Raw genomic sequence first — 26,970 nt, forward strand, 5'->3', positions numbered from 1 at the left:
GCACCTCTCACGTTTGCCATCCCTTGTTAAAAGCCTGGAGCACTGCTGGAGGGCAACTATTAATTATCTCTTTATAAAAACAAGAATAAGTATGTAATAACAGCATGCTTTGAGACTTAACTTAAAATGTATTTATTTATTTTTGAATCAAATAGTGTCCAAAACTAATAAACAAACGTATGAATAAATAAATGACAATTATATAAATGGTTTAAGACTATCCAGTATGTCAAATAAATAAAATCCAAATTAAAAGTATTAATTATCTCTTTATAAAAACAAGAATAAGTATGTAACAACAGCATACTTTGAGACTTAACCTGCTTTTTTTTTTTAATTAATTAATTAATTTTGAAATAAAATAGTGTCCTAAACCAATAAACAAACGTACGAATAAATAAATAAATAAATAAATAAATGAAAATTATATAAATGGTTTAAGACTATCCAGTATGTCAAATAAATAAATTAAAAATAAACACATCTGCATAAAATCTAAAAAAAACTGCAAGACTGCAAAGTAGGGGAAATATATATGCCTTTACAGTAACATTATACAATTACATCCCAATATTTATGTATCCAGCGTGTAGAATGTAAGTCATTTAGATCAACTTCAACACCATTGGTTTGTAAATATTTAAAAACGCTCACCGCAGATTAAATTAATCAAAATAAAGAAATGAAACAAGTATTTTTAAGGGGGAGGAAGCCATTGAGAGTCACCACCTGGGAGCTTTTCAGAACTGCCTCTCCATGTAAACACAATGGATCCACTATAACCACTACCTGGAGCTGGCACCCAGGCTCTTCCGCCCCGCTACTGACCGGACCCCTTTACTTTTTGTTCTTCAGCTGATTGGCCAGCCAGTCCAGGCCCTCGTAGAGACCGTCTCCACTAGTGGTGCAAGTGGCCTGAATGTACCAGTTGCGGAAAACAAGAATAAGTATGTAACAACAGCATGCTTTGAGACTTAACCTGCTTTTTTAAAATTTATTTATTTATTTTTAAATCAAAGTGTCCAGTTTTTAGTCACAAACAATATCCTTTTCTGACAAATAGACATTACATGTAAATGCTATTTGTTTGTTGTTACAGCAGGGAGACCAACAACAACTACACCAATATGAAATGTAACTGAGTGTCTGCAGGCAAACATGCTTAAATAATTAAAACAGGAATCATCTTAATGAATAAGTAAATGGCTGACTGTAATAGGATGCCAAGTGATACTTCCTGGCAGCAGCGTCACGGATAATGAGGTGACAGAAAGCAATGAAACATTGACTGAATCAATATTATAGCAGGTTACTGACCTTGAGTACTGATTTTGTATCATGTATTTCAAAAGGTGATAGATTTATGTGGTTTTACAGGTGGCAATGTGTAGGAATTAGGAAGAAGCCTCCCTCCGAGGTGTGGGTTTAACCCAGTAACCGTAAAAAAAATAAAACCACAGGTGAATCAAAACATGTGTCCCCCTCTTCCTCTCTGTTGTGTGTCACTCAGTGGTCCAGTGATAGATGTGTTTATCAACTCAGTGGCGAAGGCAGAGGAATAAAGAGGGGAGCAGATGTTTGCAGCTGCAGACCAGATTACGGGGTGGAGTGGATGGTGGGGGAGCCTGCCGAGTTTGTGTGCGCAGGGAGTTTGGAGAGGGTTACAGGGGGGTTACAGCGGGCTCGGGTGGTGGCAGGAGAGGTGGGGTGGGGAGCTATGACTTAAAGGAGCCTTTCCCTCTGAAGTGTCTGCCAGCGTGCACCCCAGCAAACACAATCACAAGTCTCGTTGGTTCTGCTAGCTGAACTAATGAGGGCCTGCGCGTTGAGGGCAGGGGCTTTGATGTTCTGGGTAGCTGGCTCCTTGTGTTTTCTCTCCCGCTCTCCTTCTCTGCCTGTCCCACATCAAAAATGAAAGGGGAGTTGAGAAGCAGATGTTTTGAGGCATGTATTTATACAGAGTACACTTTATTCACCCCCTCCGTATCCCATTTGTCCTTTGCTTCTGCATCCCTGCCGTACGTACAGCGAGGATCTATCTCCCTATCTTTATATCCAACTAAACACACTAAATCGCCTTACTTTATACATATAATCATCCTGTCAATCAAAGTGGGTAACTTTTATCTCCTAACTTCCTCTCTCTGCAACCCTCTCTTTAATTTCAGCCTAGTCTGGTTGTCATTACTGGGGGGGGGGGGGGGGCAGTCAATGTGTTGCTATGCATGTGTCTATGTCTGCAGCGATGAGGGGGGAGAATGGGGAAAAGAGAGAAAAAGAGTGCAGAGAGAGGGAGAGAAACCAATCCCAGGCTGTCCAACAACCTCTGTCTCACACATGGGAGAAACAGTGACAGGAAATTCCCTTTCGCAGCAGCTCCAGGGTGAAATGATAAAGGAATGAAGAAATGCAAAACAGAAATCCAGTCCCTTATCATTCCAGATGGGTCGCCGTCTCCCTTTTATTCCCTCACTAAATACCAAACAGACAGAACAGTAGATACAGCCACTGGCACTGCCATTCCTCAGGAGTTGAGGGATATTTACTGAAGTCCACACAAACAAGAGCTAATTGGCATTAAATCTCGGCTGAACATGGAGTTTGGATCATCGAGGAATGCTGCTATCATAAATTCAATCAGGTGTTGACATGAGAGTTTTGCTAAATCTGCAGTGTAACGACAATGGAAGTGCAAATCACTCAGGTCACCAGTTCTTTCTGACAGTTCATGTGTGCGCAGCAGCATCATGCATGTTTTTGATTGTGCGTCAGTGCCAATATTCATACATGTCTTTTTTGCATAAACACATGCATGTGTTTATGCGCCTGTGTTTATGTTTGTGTAGTCTGTCTCCCAGGTAACAGGGACACGGCGTCCCCACGTGGTTTAGCGAGTCCCTTCCTTGGCTATGAACTCTGGACAGATGATCCCCTCAGATGCTCGCACAGCAAAGACTGGTATAATCGCCCCCACTCTCTGCTCTCTTGATGCTTCTCTCCAGTAATAAAAGTCATACTTTAAGGAAACAATATCCTGCAGCCATAAAAAGTCCTTCTCTCAGCATGAAGTGGCCATAAAAAAAGGCTCTCACCTCCCAAATCTGTAGTGCGTAGAACCTGCCCCCCTCCATTTACACAGCAACACACACACACTCAAACATATACACACACCAGTCAGCATCAGTTCAAGACTAAAGCAGGTCCATCTCTCACTTTGACATGTACTACATGTGGGAAGAATCTAAGGAGTGCTCGGACCGATGAAGTGGACAAAAGCAAACGCAGAATAACAAGAGCTCAGTCATGGTTTCGTAGGAGAAGTGACACACATCACATCACAGTTATATTCATGAAAACCGCTAGCAAGCACTCCCATTACTATTGTTACAATGGTGAAAATAAATCAGAATGATTAGTTGTTCAGCGTGAGGAATTGAAGGATTGAATTTGCCTCCAAAACTTTCCCATCTTGAGTTTTACAAGTACGCAAGCGTTGATAAGCTTATGTGCTTTTTGTCCAAATATATCATTCCTTCAAAATCCAAAAACTGTCCTTTATCTTTTCTTCTTCTATTAGTAAAACCTTTGTCTTGGAAGATTTTGTGACAAATATGTATTGTTGCTCAGTCTGCATGGGCAAAATATACAAATTGAGTAAATATCACTAGAGAGCCCAGTTAAATGTAAGATAAACTGCGATGAGACTTTGTTGTCTACTGGTTCACCATCCTGAGTCTGTCAGTAACTAGCACAAAAAAAGACAGGCTCCGACGCAATAATAATATTAATAATAATACATTTACAAATATACATGTACACATTAAAATACACAGCTACTGTACAATGAGATGAGTCAGCATGAAATGTTTCTCCACTGTTGCTCGTCTTTGTTTTGTGGGATTGAGAAAATGGGGGTTTCGGCTGTTTTCATGGCTGAGAGGGCAGCGTCTAAACAGACCATGGCAAGACAAATGACATGAGTCACCTCTTCAATCTCTGACTTGGCATTTTGAGAATAACAGCGGCTACAAAGAGAAAATAGATCCCAGATGATGGACCAAAAAAAAGGAAAGGGTGGAGGGGTGGGGGGGATAAACAGATTCTCTGGAAGAGTTACACAAGGAGCAAAACAAACGCTCGAACAAAAGGAATGGGCGAAAGGGACAGGCTCGCCATCTTGAGTCCTGGATGGGTAAAGGCAGCTGGGACCGGGAGAACTGGAATCTACTTGCACACATTGACCCACTCTGTGAGACGGCACTCCTCGCACAGCACGTAGCAACACCAGTGGAACCTGCAGTTGCAGCGCTCGCTGCGTGTCTGTTTCAGGATGTTGTGTCCGCGGCCGCAGCACAGCGAGCCGCAGCTGTCTGTGCCGTAGCTGGTTTTGTTGCAGATGCGTCCTTGTGTGCCAGGAGAGTCTACAGACGCGTCGCGCTCACAGAAATCAGGGGACTTCTCAAAGTACACCAGCTCTCTGGACATGGTTCGACGGCGACCTCCGTTGAGTCCCCCTGTGCTCCCGCCGGCGCCGTTTCCTGTCCGAGGGTTAAAAACCCCATTGTTCTTGTTCTGGGAGTTGACGAAGATTGCTGACCGGAACTTTTCCTTGAGTAGAGAACCCACAAGCCGGAACTCTGGAGACACATGCCAGCAGGTCTTGAACTGACAGCTCCCTGAGGTGCCGTGACATTTGCACTTCCTCTTCATGTTTTCAGTCACTACCTGTGTAGAGAAAGATGATGCAACACATCAGAAATGACCCCTTGACCCTGATGATATATGCCAGTGAAGGGTGAGTCTGCTCTCCATGCAACATTAAGAACACGGTGGATCAGCACATTACTCACCTGTCGTCCCATCCGGTTGTTATGTATCCTCATGCGAGCGTGGATGTCTCTTGGAGACCCGCGGGAGTCGAGCCAGTCCCTGGAAAAACGGTCCCCGAAACGGACGTCATGACTGCAGCCCCCCCACTCCCACGTCTCCTGCATGGAGCTCAGCTCATCTGGTAAAGGCTTGAGCAGGGCGGAGGGATGGGTGGAGCGCAGGTTAGCGGGCAGGTCGCCATGGTGACTGTTTAGCTCTGAGGGTAATGACCGCGCCATGCCGAGGCCTACTCCACCCTTCTGCAGGGTCTGCAGCTGCAGCTGTGTGAGCTTCAGCCGGATCTTGTCATCGTCCTGGCGACGCTTGGCCTCGCAGCCACACCCCCGCAGCTTGCCCATGCTGCAGGCCGAGGCCACAGAGTGAGCCACACCCGCTGCCAACAGGGCCAGAGAGAAGGCACTCTCACGAAAACCTAGAAGCAGGAGATACACACTCGAAGAGTTGAAAACGATAAACAGTGCAGCTCTAGAACAGTGTGTGCAGAACAATCTCTACTGTCATACCTACACCCCCCAACCCCCCTTTAAACCCAGGTCACATTCTGACCATCATGAGCTTGCCTCAGGCTCTCACCCCTGTTGAGGATGGTGTTGTGGTGGGGAAGCTTGCCAAGGCCTTCCAGCGAGGAGCAGTTCCAGCGCTGGTCCCGGAGCTGGTGCTGGCATTCGTGGATGGCCACCTGGATGCCCTGCAGAGCAGAGGCCGTCACATCCGGGCTCCGCACACACATCCGCATCTGACGTTTACTGAGGCCTGCCAGCCTCAGACACACCGAGTTAGGGGTTAGCACTGGATCTCCTGCCACCTTCAGGCTGAGGATATCATTACACAGCACCCTGCAGAGAGAGAGAGAGAGAGAGAGTTAGTGGGGGGTCATCAGAGCTGGTCAGGAGTTCATTAGTCAAATCCAGAGAAGTATGTTGCAATGGAAAGATGTTTTGGATGCTTAAGAAAATGAGAAATATACAAAAACGAGGCAGATTTAAGACAGATACACTACAAAATGAATCTCATCTCTAAGGGATTTGCTGAATACACTTACAATAAAATGTGTAAATCAGTTGCACAAGTATTTACTACAGAGGTTCTACAGATGTTGCTTAAAGCAAGGAGAATGTAACTCTAAACAGATCATCCAGTTGTGAAGTCCCTAAAGCAGAGAGCCAAAATACATCTGATGGAGAAATAACAATAGTTGGATTTACATTGAATTGACTTTTCAAAGGCTACAAAATTAGCAAACAATAATTGCAATGTTTCAATATCACACAGAATCAGCCTGTGAAATCAGAGGCAGATGTTTCACTTTTGAACTAAATATGTTAAATATTCGTTTTGAATCACAGTGTCATACACAGTAACTTCATGTAGCAAGAAACCCGCATGTAACACCAACTTCTCCTGGCGCTCTCCAAGTGCACTCACGTTAACGCAGGTGACAGAAGTGCTGCTGCCAAAATCAGGAATTGGTCCCAACGGAGTTTGTTTGATAGCTCCATTTTGTTAAGCGTCTGTCGCGACGTGACATTAAAACACACTGGTGATATAAAGTCCTGTAGCGAATAAGAATATCAAAAAAAAAAAAAAGAAGAAGAAGAGTGGAGTATTATCGATGCACCGCCAAACGAGCAGAAGAGTAAAGAAGACGGAGAACAGAGGAGCTCGGTGGAGAGAGAGAGTAAACGAGAGGAGGGGGAGAAAGAGAGAGGAGAGGAGAGAGGAGGAGGAGATGCCTCCACAGGCGGCTGTTTGCAAAATATTGGCCAACGTGAAAGTTGGATCACCAGTTGATCATTTTATCATTTGAGAGTGTTATGATTCAACCCAAGCGTAAAATGTCTCCAAAGTTTTTACGCACAAGCATCACTTTCCAAGAAGTGCGCACAACGCTCTCAAAGTGTTAGTAGATAATCTAAAATACTGGATCATATAAAGATATTTAAGATAAGATAAGATAAGATGAACCTTTATTATTAATCCCCGGAGGGAAATTCAGGTTTCAAAGCAGCAAAACATCAGCAAACAGAGTGAAACACAGAAGAGGTATAATGGTATACAACAATTATAAAAATAGAGATATAAAAGATACAGAGTGAATGAAGTGAACATAGTGTGTACAGTCCGTCAATAAATAATTGTAGTATTTACAATACATAAATGTAATATGTGCATATGTGCAGTCTATAAAGTGGTATATATAGGATGTATAGTGTAAAGTAAGTGTGCCAGTGGTTAGAGATGGTTGCAGATTGTGCATGTTAAAAGGTAGATAGTGCATGTTTAAAGTTCTTTTAATCCATTTAATAGGATATATAAATATTAATGTATTTAGTTTTTTTATTGGTGGTATACGGTGATTATATAGTTAGTATGTTTTGGAGAGAAAGAACAAAGAAAGGCTCACTAAAATGAAATATGGAGAGTCAAAGAAGATTTTGTTCATAAAGGGGTGAGTTAAATGATGAATGGTGGGGGGGGATGGGAGTGCTGCTGGTTCCACTGTACGACAGGGAGGCAGCAGCAGGCAGGCGGATCCACTAACAGACCCTCCAACAATACTGTTTCATGTGATCCCCCCTTTCCTCCCACCTCCATCCTCCATCAGAGCGGCTGTTCCTCATTGTTGCGTTTGAAACAACTTCACTTTGTCACTCCAAAGTCTTTATTTCAGAGTATAAGATTATACACATAAATTAAAGGGAGTGACAGGTCTGATTTGGAGGATTATTTATCACATGATGTAAAAAAAAAAAAAAGGCAAATAACACTTCCACGTCATGGATCCACGAAAACGGGTATGTGATGCGTCATAGGAAGTATAGGGCCTTAATGGCTTTTTAATTTAAAGGTCCCATATTGTAAAAAGTAAGATTTTTATGTCTTTTATATTATAAAGCAGGTTTAAGTGCTTTATAAATACTGTGAAAGTATCAAAGCGCTCAATATACAGAGAAATACACACAGCCCGTATTCAGAAATTGTGCGTTTGAAACAAGCCATTAGGATTTCTGTCCATTTGTGATGTCACAAATATACAATATTTAGACCATTACACGGTTTTAAACGTAAACATTCTAAATGTGTCCCGGTTTATTCCTGTTGCTGTGTATGTGAATAACATCAGCTGACAGGAAGTAAACATGGACCCAACTGTTGCCAGGCAACGTAATTTTGTTGCAATTCCGTTGAAATGCACTAAAACGGAGCATTTCAGACAAGAGGGTAAATACAGGTATATTCAAGCAGACAGAATGAGGAAAATAAAGTTTTTTTTTAACATTAAATCATGTAAACATGTTCTAGTAGAAATACAAAATAAAAGTAGGAACCTGAAAATGAGCATGATATGGGACCTTTAAATTCATCTTATGCATAAGACTACCAAAACAGCATCTCAACGATCTATTCAAATTCGTTTTTCATGCTCAGTAATGAGGCCTATGTGAAACCAGATAAACTGGAAAAACAAACCTATAGAATCTACTCAATATATGTGAGGTAACAATTTGCACTCAGTTTGGTTGGGTAGATTTCACCCTATGTTTTGAGTAAAGAGTACCTTTAATTTAACAGCTATGACACACTAGAAGAAATTAGGTAAAGTCTGCCCAACATTTCTCAGTAAATTACACAACTAATTGCTTTTTTTTTTTTTTTATGTTGCAGTTGTTACTGTTAATAAACAGGTAACGGAGATAGAATTTACCCATTATTATATATTTTCCTTGCTGACTAATATAAATGAGAACATTTTAAACCATTTGCATGAGTTATATCTACTGCCCTCCAAAATCCTTTTTTACAGTGTACCCAGGCCTTCTGATATAGGACTTGGTTATAGGGTGATGTGGCATCTAATCAATCAGCATATTGATCCAAATTACGCATGAATCAACAGGTCCATGGTGAGACAACTAATTATTTCACAAATTAAAAATGTTTTCTCTACCAGATTTTACACAATAACAGACAGTGCTTGCTGGAATCGAGGAAGGTGCATGTGGGCTACTTTCATAAAATTAAGTTAAAACCCCCTCCTCGAACACGCTGGTTCGCATATAGTGACACCAATTCATCTAATCTCCTTCCATTCCCTAAGCTGCGGCAATGAAAAGTGCATTAGCATTCTGCCTTGGCGTGTATATCTAAGTGGCTTAAAAAGTGATTTGAAGTTGATTTGTATATAAAAGGCCCCCCTTTATCCGGATTGAAGCTCTAATCTGCTCGGTGTCGCATGACTGCTCCAGGAAACTCGTTTGAGCACCTTCATATAAGGCTGGGAGTATAAACGTAGGGATGGCTGTCATTAAATCCCTTTTTTTACAAAAGCCCCACTTCCTTTTACTGTCATCGCAGGGGAGAGAGAGAGAGAGAGAGAGAGAGAGAGAGAGAGAGAGAGAGAGAGAGAGAGAGAGAGAGAGAGAGAGAGATTATTCAAGCTGCAACCGCTGCAGTGACTAATGTGGAACATGCAAATTAGCAGATAAATGTCACATAATGAAACATTCCCTCCATGAACCGACATGGAGAAGTTTTTGGGGACATTGCAGCCCTTTAGCTCCTAGTAGTCTGGGGTTAGATGGAGATGCCACAAAGTGGCTCAAGCTGTGATTACACTGGGCTACATGTGCGTCGAGGGAGGTCTGCAGGCCAGATGTTTGGAATGGTTTTTATTCCTCTTCTTTTCCTGGTTCATCAGATCATACATCAAAACATCTGATTTGAGACCATATTTCATCTCTCCCAAGCTCCACAGACACAAAAAAATTAAGTAGCCCAGCATGCAGTGTGAGTTCTATGACAACTAAGAGCTTATTATTGCGTCTTTCTACATTATTATTATTTATTATTTTATTTAAAAGGGACCATGTACAGTTTAAAACATAAATTTGATGCACCGTACCAGATTATAGCTTTAAGATAATTCACATCTGTAGTCTGATTTTGGCAGGTCAAAACAAAGAAACATACTACAGTCATACAAGAAAGAACATACACAATACACAGCTACACACAATAGCACATCACAAAGTATGCTTGTCAAGTAAAAGCAAGTCATGAAGACCATGGAATAAAGATCAGTGAGTACAGTGAGTTCAAGTCATTCAAGTTTCGTTGTGAGTGTGCGTCTTGGGCTCTCATAGTTTTTGTTTATTGGGCCTAATCTTAAATTAGTATGAAAATATATTAAGACACTCTTCATAAAATGTTATGAATAACTGGTGCAATAATGTGTGTGTTAGTGCGAAAAGGAAAACGAAATGAGCAGAAATGTCCTTAGTCACTGCACATTTTGAGAGCGCATTTTGGAGAAAGGAGGAGGAGGAGATGCGGTTATAGGGAGTAGGCTAATCCAACCACCGGGTAAAAAAGGGCAGTTTTTAGATGGCTCATATTCCGCTGTAACTGTATTGCACCGTGACACCAGCTTTTGAGCAGAGAGCAGGAGCACAGAACCGGGCGCACCCACAGCACAGCACCAGCAACACATCACTGCTTCATGGGACACTTCTCCTTTTTCTGCAAGAAAGACTGGATGTGGATGCAAGGAGTGGGAAAATACAGGGAATCGATTATGTGCTGACCGTGAGATTCCACAAGTAATATGCGCAACTCTTGTGGATTATTTCCCCTTACTCTTCCTTTCTCCTTTTCTGCCCCAGTTGTGTTTCCTTATTCATTGTGCGCCCCTATGAAGAGCATTAACTATCCCTCCCTCCAATCCTATTGAAAAGGCTCTCCGAAAAAAAAAAAAAGACAGAGGGAGATGAGAGCAGCAAATCCCTTTTTTATTCCCCTCGTAGCGCTCAATAAGAGAAGAATGTGTTGCCTATCAGTCACCGAGGGGATCAAGTCTTCGGGACTGTCCCACGCGTTCAATGCGCCGTGCAGAGCATCACTACTGAGAGAGACAGAGTGAAGAGGACAAGAGGACAACAGCAGCAGCAGCAGCAGCAGCAGCAGCAGCAGCAGCAGCAGCAGCATCATCCTGCTCTGGACACTTCACATCATTTAGCAACCTGTCTCCACTCAGGATCCCTTCAAGTCAATTAAGGGCTCACCTTTCAACTCCTCTCGGTGAGTATATATAGCCTAAACATTGCAGTATTTTGATCAGAATCCAGTAGATCATAATGATAAAATATCACATGTAATAAAAAAAAAATGCAATCCTCAGACTTCTATCTATTTTTTCTTATTTTAGGTTTATTTTATTACAATTTGTTATGTATTAAAACATGAATGAAAGACCTAGAAGCAGATTCAATCAGGAGCTGTCTGTGTTTCTGAATATTTTCACTTTAACGTTGGCTTCAACACTTGATTTTAATTTGTTTTGTATGATATTATGCTATGTATTTATTTTTTTGCATTTGTTTTATGTTGTGTCGTCTGCAACTTTAATGTATGTTTAAATGCTACTGTCTTGGCCATCAGGTCTCTCTTGCAAAAGAGATTCTTAATCTCAATGAGTACTACCAGGTTAAATAAAGGTTAAAAAATAAATAAAAGTATATTTGTGCTGGAGAATAATTGTCAAAGACATTTGGACACTATAGGGCTATAACTGTGTCTATAAGCAAATAAATCCAATTTGACATCTTCCTCCTCCTCTTATATTATGCCCTGAAGAGACGATGAGGAGTCTGGCTCTGCTGTTAGGGGTGAAAGCCGCCTGCATCCTGCTGGTGTCCTCTCTCTCTGGCACCGGGGCTGTCAACAACAGCGGCCGGTGGTGGTGAGTACCATCATTTATATATATTCAAACCCTTATCAGCATCCTTTAACCACTGAAAACTTTTCTATTTAACGCTACGGTGTTTTATTGCCACATTCCGTGCTCGAAATAATGTGTTAGTTTTGGCACAGTTACCAACTTCTGTTCAGCCTTTGAGGAGAAAAAAAAAAAAAAGAGCAACCGCATGATATTAAAGCTTGTGGGATTTTTTATTTTTATTTTTTAAATGCATTGTCCTTGAATTAGCTACAGCAGACTTAACAATAAACGAATTACATTTGTAATGGGCCCTAATTACAGGTTTACCTTTTTATTTGCGGTGGATTTAATTGACTCTCTCTTTCTCGCTGCTTCCCCTGTCATTTGGACATTGTGGTTTTGAACGCGAGACAACATTTTTCAGTGCAATGTGGGATAAATTAAATATGAATTTATTTAATAGCTGAAAGGAATCCCATAGGAGGTTTTGTGTTGATTTATAATAGCCTACTGTACATTCCTCTCTCTCTATATACTGCGATCTAAAACTGACAATTTCGCAATATTTTGTTGTGCTACAGAAAGCAAAAATAAAATCTGTTTAGTTTTTCTTTGCTTTTGTTTAAAAAAAATCTATAAACTGTGGGTTGGTATTCGCTGAGATAATGATTTAACGAAAGATGCTGTCGTTTTTTTGCGGTGGCATTAGATGGACACTATAGTGGCTTTTACGCACAACGTCAGGCGTTTTCAAATATGTCAAATGTCAGCTGAAATCCATGAAAACATCTAGGAGGAAAAAAAGAAAAAAGACACCGCGGAGTTGTTGGAATGAAGAAAACATCCAAAAAGACGACATGATTATTAATGTTCCCAGGCCTCACCACACAGCCGTCTGGGTCAGCCCTCTAACAGGCCAAGACTCGCACCGCTTTTCCGGATGATAATGCTCAACAGGAGACGCAGCTACATGTCCACACAGAAATCTCACAGACATGGCCAGCAGATAAAGTGGAAAATTATACAGCAGCTTGTGCACTAGAAATGTTCTGAAACCTGACCACCAAAATCTGAAATCTGGAGAAAACTGGAGAAGCGCAGGTGCCATATTTGGACACAAAATGGTTATAAAGCCAAATACCAGAACATTATCTGATATCATGTGGAAAAGGGACAACATTAAGTGACTTATTAATATTATAAAAATATAATGTGACATAAAGCGTATGAGTTTTTAAAAAAAACTTTTTTGGCAGAGTGCATTTTACATTTACAGCATACAAAACTATAAAGGCCTTATGTTTAGTGATTTGGGACATTTTGGACAGGATGATCATATTTGGAGGTGAGATTGGACAATCTAATCTAAAAGTGTAGCCCACTTCTTGTCAGCTTTTGGAAAAGAGAATGATGCTTAACAGGACAACACAGATGCAAACTTGTGAGGGAGTATTGCCACTCAGCTGTGTAACAGATGCTGAATATTAGTTATAGGTTCTATAAAAGATTTTAATAATGAAACTGATAAACGTCATTGTATCTGGTTCAGATCCAAATGATTTATAAAGAGGTAGAAATATAGTTTCATTATATTTGCCAAGCCAGAAACCTGCATTCTGTCTCCTCATTGTCTTTAAACAGTGTGTCACTGTTGTACATAATGAAAGTTGTGATTTTAAAAGGCACAACCCTCATGAGATGCCAGGACACATCACTTTGAGAATTTCAAGGGTCACAAAAGGAGCTACGTGCATAAAGTGCCAGCTCCTTGACTCTTGATTTCCTTTGTTCTTGTGTCGTGCCAGGGGTATTGTCAATGTGGCCTCCTCATCCAACCTCCTCACCAATTCCAAGAACGTGCAGTTGGTCCTGGACCCAAGCCTGGCCCTACTGAGTCGTCGCCAACGCCGGCTGATTCGGCAGAATCCTGGCATCTTGCACGCCATCGCTGCAGGGCTGCACACTGCCATAAAGGAGTGCAAGTGGCAGTTCCGCAACCGCCGCTGGAACTGCCCGACCACCCACAGCCCGGCAGTTTTTGGGAAAATTGTCAATCGTGGTGAGCCTCTCTTGTCTTTCTCACCAGGCATTATTTTGGGCAATTTTGGCCAGGATGGAATCTCTTGTACACATTTTTAAAGGCTTTGTCTCTGAATATTTTCCAATTTGGGGTAAAAAATGTGGCAAAGCCAAGTCTAAAAAGCTGGAATTGGTTCTGATGGGAAGTTTTGATGTTGTTTCCTCAGGTTGCCGAGAGACGGCGTTTGTATTTGCCATCACCAGCGCAGGGGTGACCCATGCTGTGGCTCGCTCCTGCTCAGAAGGGGCCATTGAGTCGTGCACATGCGATTACCGCCGCAGAGGTCCTGGAGGGCCAGACTGGCACTGGGGGGGCTGCAGCGACAATGTCGACTTTGGCCGGATGTTCAGCCGGGAGTTTGTGGACTCCAGTGAGAGGGGCAGAGATCTGCGCTACCTCACCAACCTACACAACAATGAGGCTGGCAGAATGGTAAGGATCTGATACTCAAACATGCCACGAGTCAGAATTCCCCAAATCTTCAAATGTATTTCCACTTTGTGAGATTTCATCCTTTGGTCTCTTCCCATCTGCAGACTGTGTCATCAGAGATGCGTCAGGAGTGTAAGTGCCACGGCATGTCGGGCTCCTGCACCGTGCGCACCTGTTGGATGCGCCTGCCCAGCTTCCGCACAGTGGGAGACTTCCTTAAGGACCGCTTTGATGGTGCATCCAGGGTTGTTTATGCAAACAAGGGAAGCAACCGTGCCTCTCACCGAGCCGACCCACGGCATCTGGAGCCTGAAAACCCGGCTCACAAACCCCCCTCTGCCATGGACCTGGTCTATTTTGAGAAATCACCAAACTTCTGCTCCTATAACGGCAAAACTGGCACTTTGGGAACTTCTGCGAGAACGTGCAACAGCTCTTCTCCAGGCCTGGACGGATGTGAGCTGCTCTGCTGCGGACGTGGGTTTACGACCCGGACTGAGAGCGTGACCGAACGTTGCCACTGCACCTTCCACTGGTGCTGTCATGTCAGCTGCTTGAACTGCACCAGCACACGAATGTTACATGAGTGTCTATGATCGCGGGTGGAAGTGAATATTTAGGCATATTTGAAAGGCAAAGAAGAATTTTCTTAGCAAAACAGGTAGTCGGCTGAGAAAGCCACTAGTTTGAGATGTGAGGTAGAAGCTAGAAAAGCTTCAAGGCGGGTAAACTGATACAGGGAACTCTTTGGCACAAAAAAATCAATCAGTGTTTTTGAATGGAGAAAAGCACAAATATGAACAGGGTATAGAGGGAGTATATGTGCTTGCTCCTTGCCTTTGATGCTTAACAGTATTAAGAGGGTATTTAAACACTACAACCATCCATGTAGAATGGATATCATCCACATCCCTCAAGTGTTTACACTGTGGATAAATAGAAATAGAAGTAAAGGGACGAAATGATGTGGTGGAGAATCGATTGCTGTAACCAGGTACTACTAGAGCCTCCTTCTCCCCCACTGAGGGTAGAGACTGGACACAATGTTTCACAGATGTTTCTGTGGCCAGAGAGCCACAAACATGTGCTCTTGTAAACTGGTGAAGACCTCTAACAAGAAGGGGAGTTATTTAACAAAACAAAAATCTGTGTTTTATTTTCTTTTGCTGGCTTCTCTCACGTGAAACTGTGTGAAGTTTATCTCGAGGGATGGGTCGTCAGATTGTGTACTGGATGCAGCCCAACCACTTGTAATCTCCTCACCACATTTGCCCTTTATATTTAGATTTCTCTGGAGTTGAATACACTTCAATCCTGATTTGCCATTCTGACTTGTACCACACGATGGTCCTGATGTTACATGACTGGGGCCGGTGCTCGCCAAGGGAAACAGAAACTGACTGAACAAATCTTACTGAGGCGATGTAATTTGAATGTATTATCAATACACTGAATATCATGGCATGAGTAGATGAAGTTTGTGAGGGGTCAACATTAAAAAAAGAAATGAAATGTGACCTGCAGAATCTCGCCATGCTCTCAAAATGAAAACGCCATTCTGAGATGAACATTGAATTAACAAAAAGACACTAAATTCCTCTTAATGCAGGAGTGTCGCATTAAACCGGTCCAGGTTTAAAGTAGACGTATGTGTATTACTTCAGGCTATAGGCTGTAAGTAAGATGCAGCTAAACATTTTATTTGAAAGAAAACAGCCTCTGCAGAAGAGATCATTCTGTATATCAGCTATGAGAACCAAAATGCTGTAAATATTAAAATATATGAATATATTTATAATGACGTCATTTGTAAGTTTGCTCAATTTTTTCTATTTTGGTGTAATGTAGCTGACACAAAAAAATCAACTCTTACTAGAAACAGATTATCACGTCTTTGCTTGTTTCCTGTAAAAACATGTGTGTTCATGCACTGAATATTTACCTTTTTTTTAATTAGTGTAAATACAAAATATTTATTTCTGAGGATTTTTATACTGTTATAGAGAGATGTAAGAGAGGACTTTTTTTTTTTTAGATTTTAATCAAAAGATTTAGGCCCCAGTTGGTTTTGTATTGTATGATAGAACAATAAAGTCTATATTTTCAATTAAGTTGCCCTCCTGAATGTGTCAAAAGATGCTATTATGTCTGTTGTAGTCTGTGTTTGAGATAGTTTTGACAACCAACCAAGTGAACATATAAGCCTGTCCCTGGGTGTCCTCTGCTTAATCCTATTACCACCACCAAAGCAGCCTCTTTCTCCGGCTCACAAAACATCCCTGCATCTGTGCTCCCAACCGCAGGAGACGGCCCCTGCTTGTCCAGTCACATACCTTATTTTATACAGTATAGGATTTTACTGCATTGAATGTTTTGCTTCATTTGCTTAATGTTGGATCTAAATAAATAATGAAAATCTAGAGTCTCTCCCCGAGCCCTGGCAACCTGACTAACCACGGGAGTTTGGAGAGCTTTGCACTTTCTCCATAGTCCACCACAGCACAGGAGCAGCCACAGTCATCCAGATATAAGGCCACCAACACGCACCCAAAAGGCTAATAACAGAGCAACAAAGTTGTAGCTGTAAGGGGAAACAGGGTGACATAGGAACAAGGACAGGGATGAGACATTTTCTGAATTACAGTCTTTATGTTACATGGTAAAAAATGAGGGATCACAAGGGGCTTCTTTTGCCTGTGGAGAGAATGGTCAGCATCTCAAAGAATGTATAAATCTGTAGACCTAGGGGGGTTGATCACAGGGTAACACATCGGATTGCTTCAAAACACTAGTATTACTGGATAACGGGTGAACACATTATTTGGATTTAAGTACAATGTGACAAATAGAGAGAAAGTAAGCTCAAAAGCTCACAAATGTGAAAACGATCCTGGCTTGAGAGAGAATTGATAGAAACACAGAAAGAAACAAAAGAAAGAGAAAGTGGCAGACCGATTTAAGAAAAGAAGAGGGAAGGCAGAGTTCAAATCCCAGGCGTGAGAGTGAGGTGGGAGAGTTGGTAGAGGGAGTGAGTGGAGGGGGTGCTGCCTGTGGGAGTGCTGAGGAGTCAGTGATAATTAGCTCAATTAGTGACAAAGGCAGTGTAATAAATACCGACTTAGTGTCTGGGTCCCTGCTGGCCTCTCCCTGCGCAGCCTGCGATGTGGCCCTGGCCTGACGGACAATTCATTAAACTGACAAAATACCCCACCGTCCAGGCGTGACGCAGCGAGTTAGCCCCCTACAGGCCCAGCTCATTGTTCTAATTGTCTGGGCTGGAGTCACTTTGTGGACGCCTCCTCCTTCACCCACCCCGCCTTCACGCTCTGCCTTCAGAAAATCCATGGAGTTAATGCCCCTACCTTACTCTGTAAGTAGGTGATCGGCAGGTTGGGAAAAAAAAAAGCAGTAAGAGTTCCTCGGGGTGGGGCGGCTGGTGGGGGAGGCAGTGGGATTAGCGAATGGAGGTTGCCTGGGAGTGCTGGGAGCAGCGCCGATCGGAATGTAGGAGAGATGAGTCCAGAAGCTCGGATGCGGGACAAAGCGAGAGTTAATAAGGAAAGATTGAAGGGGCTGGCGACAATGGGCCGCCACCCGAGTCGAGATGAAATTGCTTCCGAGGATTATTGGGAGAGGGTGTGAGCGTTGTAGGCTTTTTGTGTGAGTGTGTGTTTGGTTGGGCATTTTATGTGTGTGTGCAGGGGCAAGGGGGAGCGCTGGATTGATGGCTGCCCCTCTGGTCGGGGAGCAGGGGACCAGGGGAGGCTAACCGGCTGTTCCCACAGTCTGTTCTGCTGCAGCCACCTTTGACACACGGGGCTGCCAGGCGGCGAGCAGGCAGCCATGGTGAGAAGGGCACAAACAAAAACAACAGCTCCACTACACAAAAGTCAGCATCTCTGGGATGCTGGTGGAGAAGCGTAGGCTGGAGGTGAGGGCGTGAGGAGGGGAAAAAAGAGAAGGAGAGCAGGAAAGTGTGACAGGAAGGACAATATCTTAAGATAATAACACATTGGCATCCAGTTGTGGCTTGTATCACATTGTCAGTACAACATTTGTGCAGCAATATTTACTTTGTCACTATGTAAAAAAATACTTTGGTCCTTGGGCTTACTAATTGTTACATGGTTAATTGCCTTTCAATTTCCCATTTTATCAGCAAAAAGCTTTCTGGTGCTGTCTTTATAGGACCCTTAACTTTAGGAGCAACATAACCGGGGTATGTAAGTAACTTGACGCTAAGAAATACAGCCACACTCCCTGCATTTGACCTGAGAGTGGATGTCACTTTAAAAAAAACAAAAAAAATGGTGTTCATGATTTAAGCTTGAGAAAGGAAACCCACATTGTGCTCCTAACAATAATCAGGTCAATCACCGCAGAACATGCACAGAAGATGATACGGCATAATGAAGGCACAGCAGCTTCATATTAAAATTCCTGCTAAATTGTGGAAAAATGTTTGGCCTGTTGGGTGGAGTTGGCTTTAATACGAAGGGCGTATGATAAGGAATTTAGAACTGGGTTTGGGTCACCACACTGAATGATAGGCTGCTCACTGTGGTCGTGATGGACAATGTGGCACGGCTCCGATCTGGCGCACGATACTGATTTGATTTCCTAGCATTCGATGGTGGGCCAAGCTCCAATTAATTAGGGCATTGTTATGACGGAAACACCCTCATTTGTTTGGTGCCATTAACTGACCACAGGGCTATTATGTAATAAGATGTGCCTTTAAAGCCACACACATATCAAATAAAGAATGCTAATCATCTAAACCTCACCTAAAGTTACAGAAAACTACAGAGTGGATTAACAGCGGTCAAGACAGTGGGTCAAATTTACCCAAATTCAATTCTTGGAAAAGAGCGTGAGGGTGCGAGTGTGTACGTGTGTGTGTGTGAGTGTGTGTGGGTGTGTGGATGGCAGCTGGGAGGCAGACACGGTCCAGGAGAATCGTCCCCTAGCAACTGACCTTTTCGGCAGATGGCAGTTCCAGAGTAACAGCCACCCAGCATCACAATGGCCGTGGCCTCCTAACATCTCCATCACTTCATCATCTACCGGCCTGCCACAACCTGTCACACACAGGAGAGAGGGGAAGGTTACATTCATCCCAGCACACATACACACACTCTCTCGCTTCGAGTCCAAAACATTCCACACACACACACACACACATCAGTTTGGGTCAACTGTTCCCATGTTCCTGGGGTACGCAGCAGGGCAATCGAAGGGAGGTAAGAGGAGGATAGATTTAGGAGAGACACGGCGGACACTCGCTGCTGTCCGCAAACCTCCAGACACTCTCAAACCACTGTTTTCCGTTGTTGGGTTTTCTGCACATAGTGTATCGGGGTGGGAATGTGGACAGACCACTCGACCATGGTGAGCAATCAGTATGATGTCTGTGGTCAGGCTCTGTGCCCCTGTGGAGCGAGATTGGAGAGCGAGCCCTGCAGTTAAGGTGGGAGGGATATAACTTTTGCGGTGTGTGTGCGTTTGATATGCCAGCACTCTTCACATGTGTATAAAGATGTCTTGAATAGGAGCCTCCGAAAAGATGTGGGGTGATAATATATTTGGGAGTAATCAATGCTACCCACCCTCTGCACATACACAGCATGACCTTTTGATTGTCTTGGCCTTTTTCTCTGTTGGCCCACATTTTGTTGATATTAAATACTTTTCTCAACCTCAAGACTGCTGAGATAAACACCTCTTCACCATGAAACATCACCCCCTAATACCTAAAAGTGGTCTTCAGTCTATTGCAAACACTGGATGGTCAGCTTTAAGTACCATTTGACCAAAAAATTGGAGTGCACAGGCAGTAGTTATCCAACGAGTAAAGGTTAAAATCCCATATCACACATCTGCGAATGGTTAACCTGGCAAGTCCAGACAAGAAGCAACAAACAGATAAAGTGACATGTCAAAATCGGTTCCACAGGGATTAAGTGTTTTAGGTGGAAAACTGTGCGTCAGAGTGTGACTTTAAACCACTGTATATTCTGGGGGAGATCATATGCTAGCAAACGCTGTTAGTCCTCCTGTAAACAGAGCTGTAATGACAGGGACAGATATTGGGCAAGGACAAGCAAACAGTAGAATATGTTTACAGACATCTGACAATGTATGGGTACAGCACGGCAACGTTTCAGTTCTGAGATCCTCATGAAATATGAGCACAAAGTGCGGTGGAATCTATGTGACACAACATAAGCCTGCGCATCATTTCACCTGTCAGCACGGATGAAGCCTGCATTTATTCAAATCAAACAGACGAGTCTGTGATAAATTACAGCAATATGTGTCTGGCTATATTGGATGTTAACACTTCTCTTCATCCAAATGTATCTCAAACCGTCGTAGACGTTTTACTTGCCTAGATGTGAGATCATTTGTGCTACACAGTGAAATATGACCAAGTCAGAGTTACTGTATCTGCACTTAACCAATAAAGATGATTCCGATAATTTTATTATCAGTTGGCCCACCTTGACATAAACTGAACCACAGAATGCCACCTTTGAGTCAGTATTGGGAAATTTCTGAAGGCATGGCGCCATTATCTCTAATCTAGTAATACTGCTGGAAACAAAAGGAGAAATGCTCAGTTTTTGGTTTTAATTACAAGCTGTGTTTTACAGCGACAGTGGGCGAGGGCTCAGCACTGACACAGCAGTAGAGGAATGTTTATTTGCTGCAGTTTAGGAGCCGAGTGGCTTGCAGGAACTATGACACATTCCTGTGTCACTGGTTATCCCGCTCGCAGACAAACTATCGCACTCATACACACTGGCGCCCCATGTGCTGGTTCACGGCTGCACAGACGCACAAAACTATTGACTCCTAACACACAAAATGTGGCACCTCTGGAATCTGTAAGCATGCCCGAACCACATTTATGGCGACTTAGTGTGACATGACTTACTAGGCCTAATACTTCCCCTGTGTGTCACACTGTGTGTGTGTGTTGCAGTTGTACCACTTGACGATGAATTATTCACGCCTTACTTCAGCATTATGGTGATCCCTGTCTACAAAGTGTGCAAATGTGCGTGTGTGTGTGTGCTAATATGCGCGTGTGCTCACTTGCATGTCTGTGTGGTTGGCTGCACACACCTCTCCATCTTTCCTTCTGCAGTCCCATCCATTATTCCCCAGCATCTGGCAGCCAAAGCCTGTAAAGAAGACGTTTCTCTTGGCAACTGTTTTTTAAAGGCAGTGACACAGGGGACAGCCAACCACAGGAGCCACACATCTTCCAATCTACATGCATACTGAGAACTGCTTGCATAACAGAACCGCCCCGATCTCCCTCTCGCTCTCAAAACACACACAAGTTCTTTCTCCATGTCCCGCTCACACTCACGATACTGCTCCCACCCGCCCTTGTCTCTCTGCAATACACTCACCCAAGCTTTAAGGGCTAATCGCTTCCAGAGCCAGAGCTGTCCTACAAACTGTGCCAGCAGGCTTTCAGTTCATTTTGTACCCTAAAAAGTTCCTTCTGGCCCCTAAATGAATATTGTGTGAGCGTAATACATGGGCTACACTGCAGACGTGCTGTGACTTTATGTACAAATGTGTTTAATTAAGTGACATTTAAATGTTGCGTGTTGTTGACGTGGGCAGTGTCCAAAGTGCAAAGTTGAATTGTGAAAATTGCTCTGTTTAATGTCATCATTTGGGATGCTACAACTATCTAACAGATGCTGAAAGGACACTCAACATTGCCTTGCAGAGGAGACTACTGAAAGATTAATTGCACCCTGAGTTCACCTGAATGTGTCCTTGGCTGACACTAAGCCGCTGAAAAATAAACACATTCTTTGTGTAATTGAAATGGCACAATAAATGCATTGATTAATATCACATGGATATTGTAGCCTGTTCAGGGTACAGCTGCAGTGAGCAGCTTTTCTGAACTGCAAGCATGTTGGGAGACATCTTTGTTTTGCTTGGCTGCTTGTCATAAACTTTTCTGGCATCTGGATCATCTAAAAAGACTATTGGGTGTGTTAGCTTGATAGAATAATTGTTCTGATTTCCATACCAAGCTACCAGCTACACATTTATGTAGCAGCCAGGAGATTTACTTTGAAAATCCTCTGGGATATAAACAAGTTTGTTGGATTTCAGCTTGATTCACTTTTTGGAAGATAGATGAATGAGGTGGCTTATGAAGAACTGTGGGGAGCGGGCAGATGTAAGTCAAGTGAATTGTACACTGTTTTGTCTGCACATTAGTAGGGCTGACCCGAATGCTTGAAAGCTTCGACCATTGCCATGGTAATCAAACTCCAAATCAGTATTTGAATACTTTGTTTTGGGATGTTTTAGTATGTTGTATGTTATAATAATATATAAATCCCAAAATAGCCTATGAAATAAGTAATGATCCCACAATTCATATCCAACATTAAGTTTATTAGTTATTCTCAGATGGATATCGTTGTTTGTTGTGTGTAGAGGTGCAGTGGCGCTATCCCGGGCACTGAAATGGGGGAGATGGAGACAGATAGACAGAAGAACATGTCAGCCTGCTGCCCCGCGCCGCAAAGCGAGGCTTTGAGTTCCTTTGAATATTTCTCACTTCGAAGCCCAAATTCGGGACAGCCCTACACATTAGTCCAGGTATAAAAGGTGTGCGAGTGCTCACCGGTGTTTGCAGGGGTCAGGAGATTTCTTTAAGGGTCGCCTTCCTTGTTTATAGTGGACTCCTGTCTTCCTCGTCTTCATCTTCATCAAGGTTGTATAGCATCTGAAGTGCTCCCCTGAGACCCTGGAGAATGAAAGATAAGAATAGAGATATTTACTCCCCTGGGGACATTTGACCTGACCTATTCTAACTGTTTATGAGCGCTCCACACAAACACACCTCATTCAGTCATTGTGCTGGAGTTTTAACCTAAAACCTTCTTTAGACACTAATGCTAACTAGTGAGCCAATAAACCTTTCCTCACACCTAAGGGAATTGTAGTCCACTATTTCGAAATGAGTACACTTTAGGTTTTATAACAGATAGCTATCTAATGTGACTGCTGAACACATCGGCCCTAAATTCTAGTTTCCCAAATTACAGTAGTCTCCAAATTAACCTTCATGTGGAGTGTGAGGAAACATGCAGCAAGAACCTGCACTAAGTATAAGTTAAACACATGTGGCAGAAGGTCATTGTGTGTTTTTACTACTGTGTAGTCAGAGGTCATCATCACAGATGAGCTAAGTAGTGCTGCCTGTACTAAACAAATCAAGTCAAGGAGCAGTGTTGAGTTGGAAATGAAGAAGCTAACAGCTGCCATCTAGTGGAATAAGTGTCACATTACAAACTTTAAATTGACTTCTTCACACAAAAAACAAACTTCTGGGTATGTGCAATGCAATTGTAACCCACCTGTTGTGTGTTAGTTAACTCAGTATGAGGCGAACACATAAACTCGGGAAAAAAAATTGGAAGTTTGTGTTTGGTGGATTATTTCTCTGTTGTTACAATGCTAATTGGCAACAGGCTGTTGTGGCTGCATATGGATCCTCCACCGCTACTGAGGCTCCTGACTGTATTAAATGAATAAAGTGTAAAATAGCCAATATGTCTTGTTTGTTCCTTGTTACTGATAGAGAGTTCAATCATCCAATCCACCAAAACAACTCAAAACAAGAGTTAATACCATCAGGAGAATACACTGTTTACCATTGGCAGAGCATTTTGGCACATTTTTCTTGGGCGCTACCCACATAATCAGCTGTGCTGCTCATCCCACAAATGCATGATCCTTACAAGTTGGACATCATTGCGAAGGTAAATAAACAGGCTTTCCAACGATATAAAATACAATGCCAATTAGCATTGTAACAACAGAGAAATAATCCACCAAACACAAGTTTCCAAAGGAGGATGAATTGCTCACGTGTTTTTCTTTAGCTGAAGGTTAACTAATGTTATATGAGTGTTAATAATGGGTTTTACGTTAGCTAGCTACCTGAGAGCGTCCTAACACTGTTAGCTGAATTCTTGATATCCATGACCAGACGATGGTTATAACGAAAAGAAACCCTGAACGACTACAGCTAGTTGGCAATCCATTGACGTTAGCTAACTGTTGATAACTGTGAAGTAACGGTTACCTGAAGCCTCGCATCAGTTACCTACTCGTAGCTAGGTAACGGTAGCTAAGTAACGGTAGCTAGGTAACGGTAGCTAGGTAACGTTAGCTAGCTAAATGCAGCAGTTATGCTAACGTTAGCATACAGGTGACGTCGTTAATGAGTTCACCTTGAAGCAGCTTCAAAACAAACAAGAGAGAGCTTTTTTAAAATTAAAAAATTAAGAGGAAGAAACACTAACAAAAAGAAGAAAGAGAAGAAGAAGAAGAGGGAGAAGAAGAGGAAGAGGAAGAAACACTAACAAAAAGAAGGAGAAGAAGAAGAACAGGAAGAGGAAGAAACACTAACAAAAAGAAGAAAGAGAAGAAGAAGAGGGAGAAGAAGAGGAAGAGGAAGAAACACTGACAAAAAGAAGGAGAAGAAGAAGAAGAAGAGGAGGAAGAAGAAGAGGAAGAAACACTAACAAAAAGAAGGAGAAGAAGAAGAACAGGAAGAGGAAGAAACACTAACAAAAAGAAGAAAGAGAAGAAGAAGAGGGAGAAGAAGAGGAAGAGGAAGAAACACTAACAAAAAGAAGAAAGAGAAGAAGAAGAAGAGGGAGAAGAAGAGGAAGAGGAAGAAACACTAACAAAAAGAAGGAGAAGAAGAAGAACAGGAAGAGGAAGAAACACTAACAAAAAGAAGAAAGAGAAGAAGAGGGAGAAGAAGAGGAAGAGGAAGAAACACTGACAAAAAGAAGAAGGAGAAGAAGAAGAAGAGGAGGAAGAAGAAGAGGAAGAAACACTAACAAAAAGAAGGAGAAGAAGAAGAAGAGGAGGAAGAAGAAGAAGAGGAAGAAACACTAACAAAAAGAAGGAGAGGAAGAGGAAGAGGAAGAAACACTAACAAAAAGAAGAAGAGGAAGAGGAAGAAACACTAACAAAAAGAAGAAGAGGAAGAGGAAGAAACACTAACAAAAAGAAGAAGAGGAAGAGGAAGAGGAAGAAACACTAACAAAAAGAAAAAGAAGAAGGAGGAGAAGAAGAGGAAGAGGAAGAGGAAGAGGAAGAAACACTAACAAAAAGAAGAAGAGGAAGAAGAGGAAGAGGAAGAAACACTAACAAAAAGAAGAAGAGGAAGAAGAGGAAGAGGAAGAAACACTAACAAAAAGAAGAAGAAGGAGGAGGAGAAGAAGAGGAAGAGGAAGAGGAAGAGGAAGAAACACTAACAAAAAGAAGAAGAGGAAGAAGAGGAAGAGGAAGAAACACTAACAAAAAGAAGAAGAGGAAGAAGAGGAAGAGGAAGAAACACTAACAAAAAGAAGAAGAAGAAGAGGAAGAGGAAGAAACACTAACAAAAAGAAGAAGAGGAAGAAGAGGAAGAGGAAGAAACACTAACAAAAAGAAGAAGAAGAAGGAGGAGAAGAAGAGGAAGAGGAAGAGGAAGAAACACTAACAAAAAGAAGAAGAAGGAGGAGAAGAAGAGGAAGAGGAAGAGGAAGAAACACTAACAAAAAGAAGAAGAAGAAGGAGGAGAAGAAGAGGAAGAGGAAGAGGAAGAAACACTAACAAAAAGAAGAAGAGGAAGAAACACTAACGAGTAAGTATTTCTAACACAATTTCAAACTGAGATGGGCTTGTTTCATGGTCGACAATGTACAGCTGTGTTCTTTGCTAAATTGATGTTGATGTCTCGTTGGTGACAACATATCGGGACATTTGATCATTGTGATGAAGGTAACACAGTTTATAGTCTAAATATATAGTAGATAAGTCTAATGCAGTGAGGGCCAAAGTGCAAAATGTACTATGGTGTATTAGGGCCACATTGAGGGAAAAAACATCTGAGATTTACAGAATAAAGTCATAATATTACGAGAAAAAAAGTCATAATATAAAGAGAGTAAAGTCATAACTTTACGAGAAAAAAGTCATATTAAAAGAATAAAGTCATAACTTTACGAGAAGAAAAGTCGTAATATTAACAGAATAAAGTCACAGCTTTACGAGAAGAAAATAAAATAGCACATAAAATTACTACTTTATAATATTATGACTTTATTATCATAATATTCCGACTTTATTCTTGAAACCTAAGATTTTTTTTTTTCCCTCAATGTGGCCCTAATACTCCGTCGTACCGTCGTACCATAGACCTACAACAATGCTAAATAAAAATGAAAATGTAAACAAAAAGTTATTCATTTCCATTTTTAAAAATCCACAGGGAGCCACTGGAGAGGGGCTAAAGAGCCGCATGTGGCTCCGGAGCCGCAGGTTGCAGACCCCTGCCGTATCCTAAACAAAATCATGTCCAGGCTCTTTGTTGCACCAGCTGCCCGATGAATGGTCAAAGACCATCATCAACAGTTTGTGATGAGGGATGTGGCCGTGGTGGATGCTGCCACCGTGTGGAGACATCATCACTAAGGCCATGGTGACTGTCTGGTTGCTGTGTGCAAGATAGATGACTGACCACCTGTGAGTAAAAATAAATTAATCCTGTCTTGTGTCGGTTGTGGAACACCTAAAAAATGACACCTGACCTGATGACACACAGTCACAGTGCATCAAAGTTGATGACACAGAAACATGCTGCAGTTGGCTCTTTTTATTCATGTTAATCTGTATTAATGGTCCCATATCGTGCTCATTTTCAGGTTCATACTTGTATTTTATGTTTCTACTAGAACATGTTTACATGCTGTAATGTTTAAAAAAAAACTTTATTTCCCTCATACTGTCTGCCTGAATA

At 42.2% G+C, this 26,970-nt stretch overlaps 2 protein-coding genes across 6 annotated transcripts; one reads left to right on the plus strand and one right to left on the minus strand.

Moving 5' to 3' along the window:
* Window positions 1–887: 887 nt before the first annotated feature.
* wnt10b (wingless-type MMTV integration site family, member 10b) lies at window positions 888–24,387 on the minus strand. Of its 5 annotated transcripts, none has more exons than XM_074644358.1 (7): window positions 24,114–24,387; window positions 22,792–22,914; window positions 21,226–21,310; window positions 19,099–19,201; window positions 5,464–5,726; window positions 4,851–5,302; window positions 888–4,725 (listed from the first exon to the last, which is right to left on the minus strand). In XM_074644358.1, exons 3-7 carry the CDS (start codon window positions 21,281–21,283, stop codon window positions 4,225–4,227), a joined length of 1,377 nt encoding a protein of 458 aa, XP_074500459.1. In that variant the 5' UTR covers window positions 21,284–21,310; window positions 22,792–22,914; window positions 24,114–24,387; the 3' UTR covers window positions 888–4,224. The 5 variants fall into 5 exon arrangements, with proteins under 5 accessions (XP_074500459.1, XP_074500458.1, XP_074500462.1 ...); XM_074644357.1 differs by having other exon boundaries at window positions 21,222–21,310; window positions 24,114–24,358; XM_074644361.1 differs by having other exon boundaries at window positions 21,252–21,310; window positions 24,114–24,357.
* wnt1 (wingless-type MMTV integration site family, member 1) lies at window positions 10,269–16,227 on the plus strand. The gene is made up of 5 exons (XM_074644363.1): window positions 10,269–10,968; window positions 11,524–11,629; window positions 13,414–13,667; window positions 13,855–14,120; window positions 14,225–16,227. The coding sequence occupies exons 2-5, from the start codon at window positions 11,529–11,531 to the stop codon at window positions 14,714–14,716; spliced, it is 1,113 nt and encodes a 370-aa protein (XP_074500464.1). The 5' UTR covers window positions 10,269–10,968; window positions 11,524–11,528; the 3' UTR covers window positions 14,717–16,227.
* Window positions 24,388–26,970: the final 2,583 nt, after the last annotated feature.

This window comes from Sebastes fasciatus, chromosome 8, assembly GCF_043250625.1.
Source record: "Sebastes fasciatus isolate fSebFas1 chromosome 8, fSebFas1.pri, whole genome shotgun sequence".
NCBI lineage: Eukaryota > Metazoa > Chordata > Actinopteri > Perciformes > Sebastidae > Sebastes > Sebastes fasciatus.

What these genes read in the sequence shown, in the direction of transcription:
- wnt1 (XM_074644363.1), top strand. Translation starts at nt 11,529, where the DNA reads ATGAGGAGTCTGGCTCTGCTGTTAGGGGTGAAAGCCGCCTGCATCCTG. An exon ending in AACAACAGCGGCCGGTGGTG is followed by an intron (nt 11,630 to 13,413) that starts GTGAGTACCATC and finishes GTGTCGTGCCAG; the next exon opens with GGGTATTGTCAATGTGGCCT. An exon ending in TGGGAAAATTGTCAATCGTG is followed by an intron (nt 13,668 to 13,854) that starts GTGAGCCTCTCT and finishes TTGTTTCCTCAG; the next exon opens with GTTGCCGAGAGACGGCGTTT.
- wnt10b (XM_074644358.1), bottom strand. Translation starts at nt 21,283, where the DNA reads ATGGATGGGACTGCAGAAGGAAAGATGGAGAGGTGTGTGCAGCCAACC. An exon ending in CAACACCATCCTCAACAGGG is followed by an intron (nt 5,303 to 5,463) that starts GTGAGAGCCTGA and finishes TCCTGCTTCTAG; the next exon opens with GTTTTCGTGAGAGTGCCTTC. An exon ending in ACAACCGGATGGGACGACAG is followed by an intron (nt 4,726 to 4,850) that starts GTGAGTAATGTG and finishes TTCTCTACACAG; the next exon opens with GTAGTGACTGAAAACATGAA.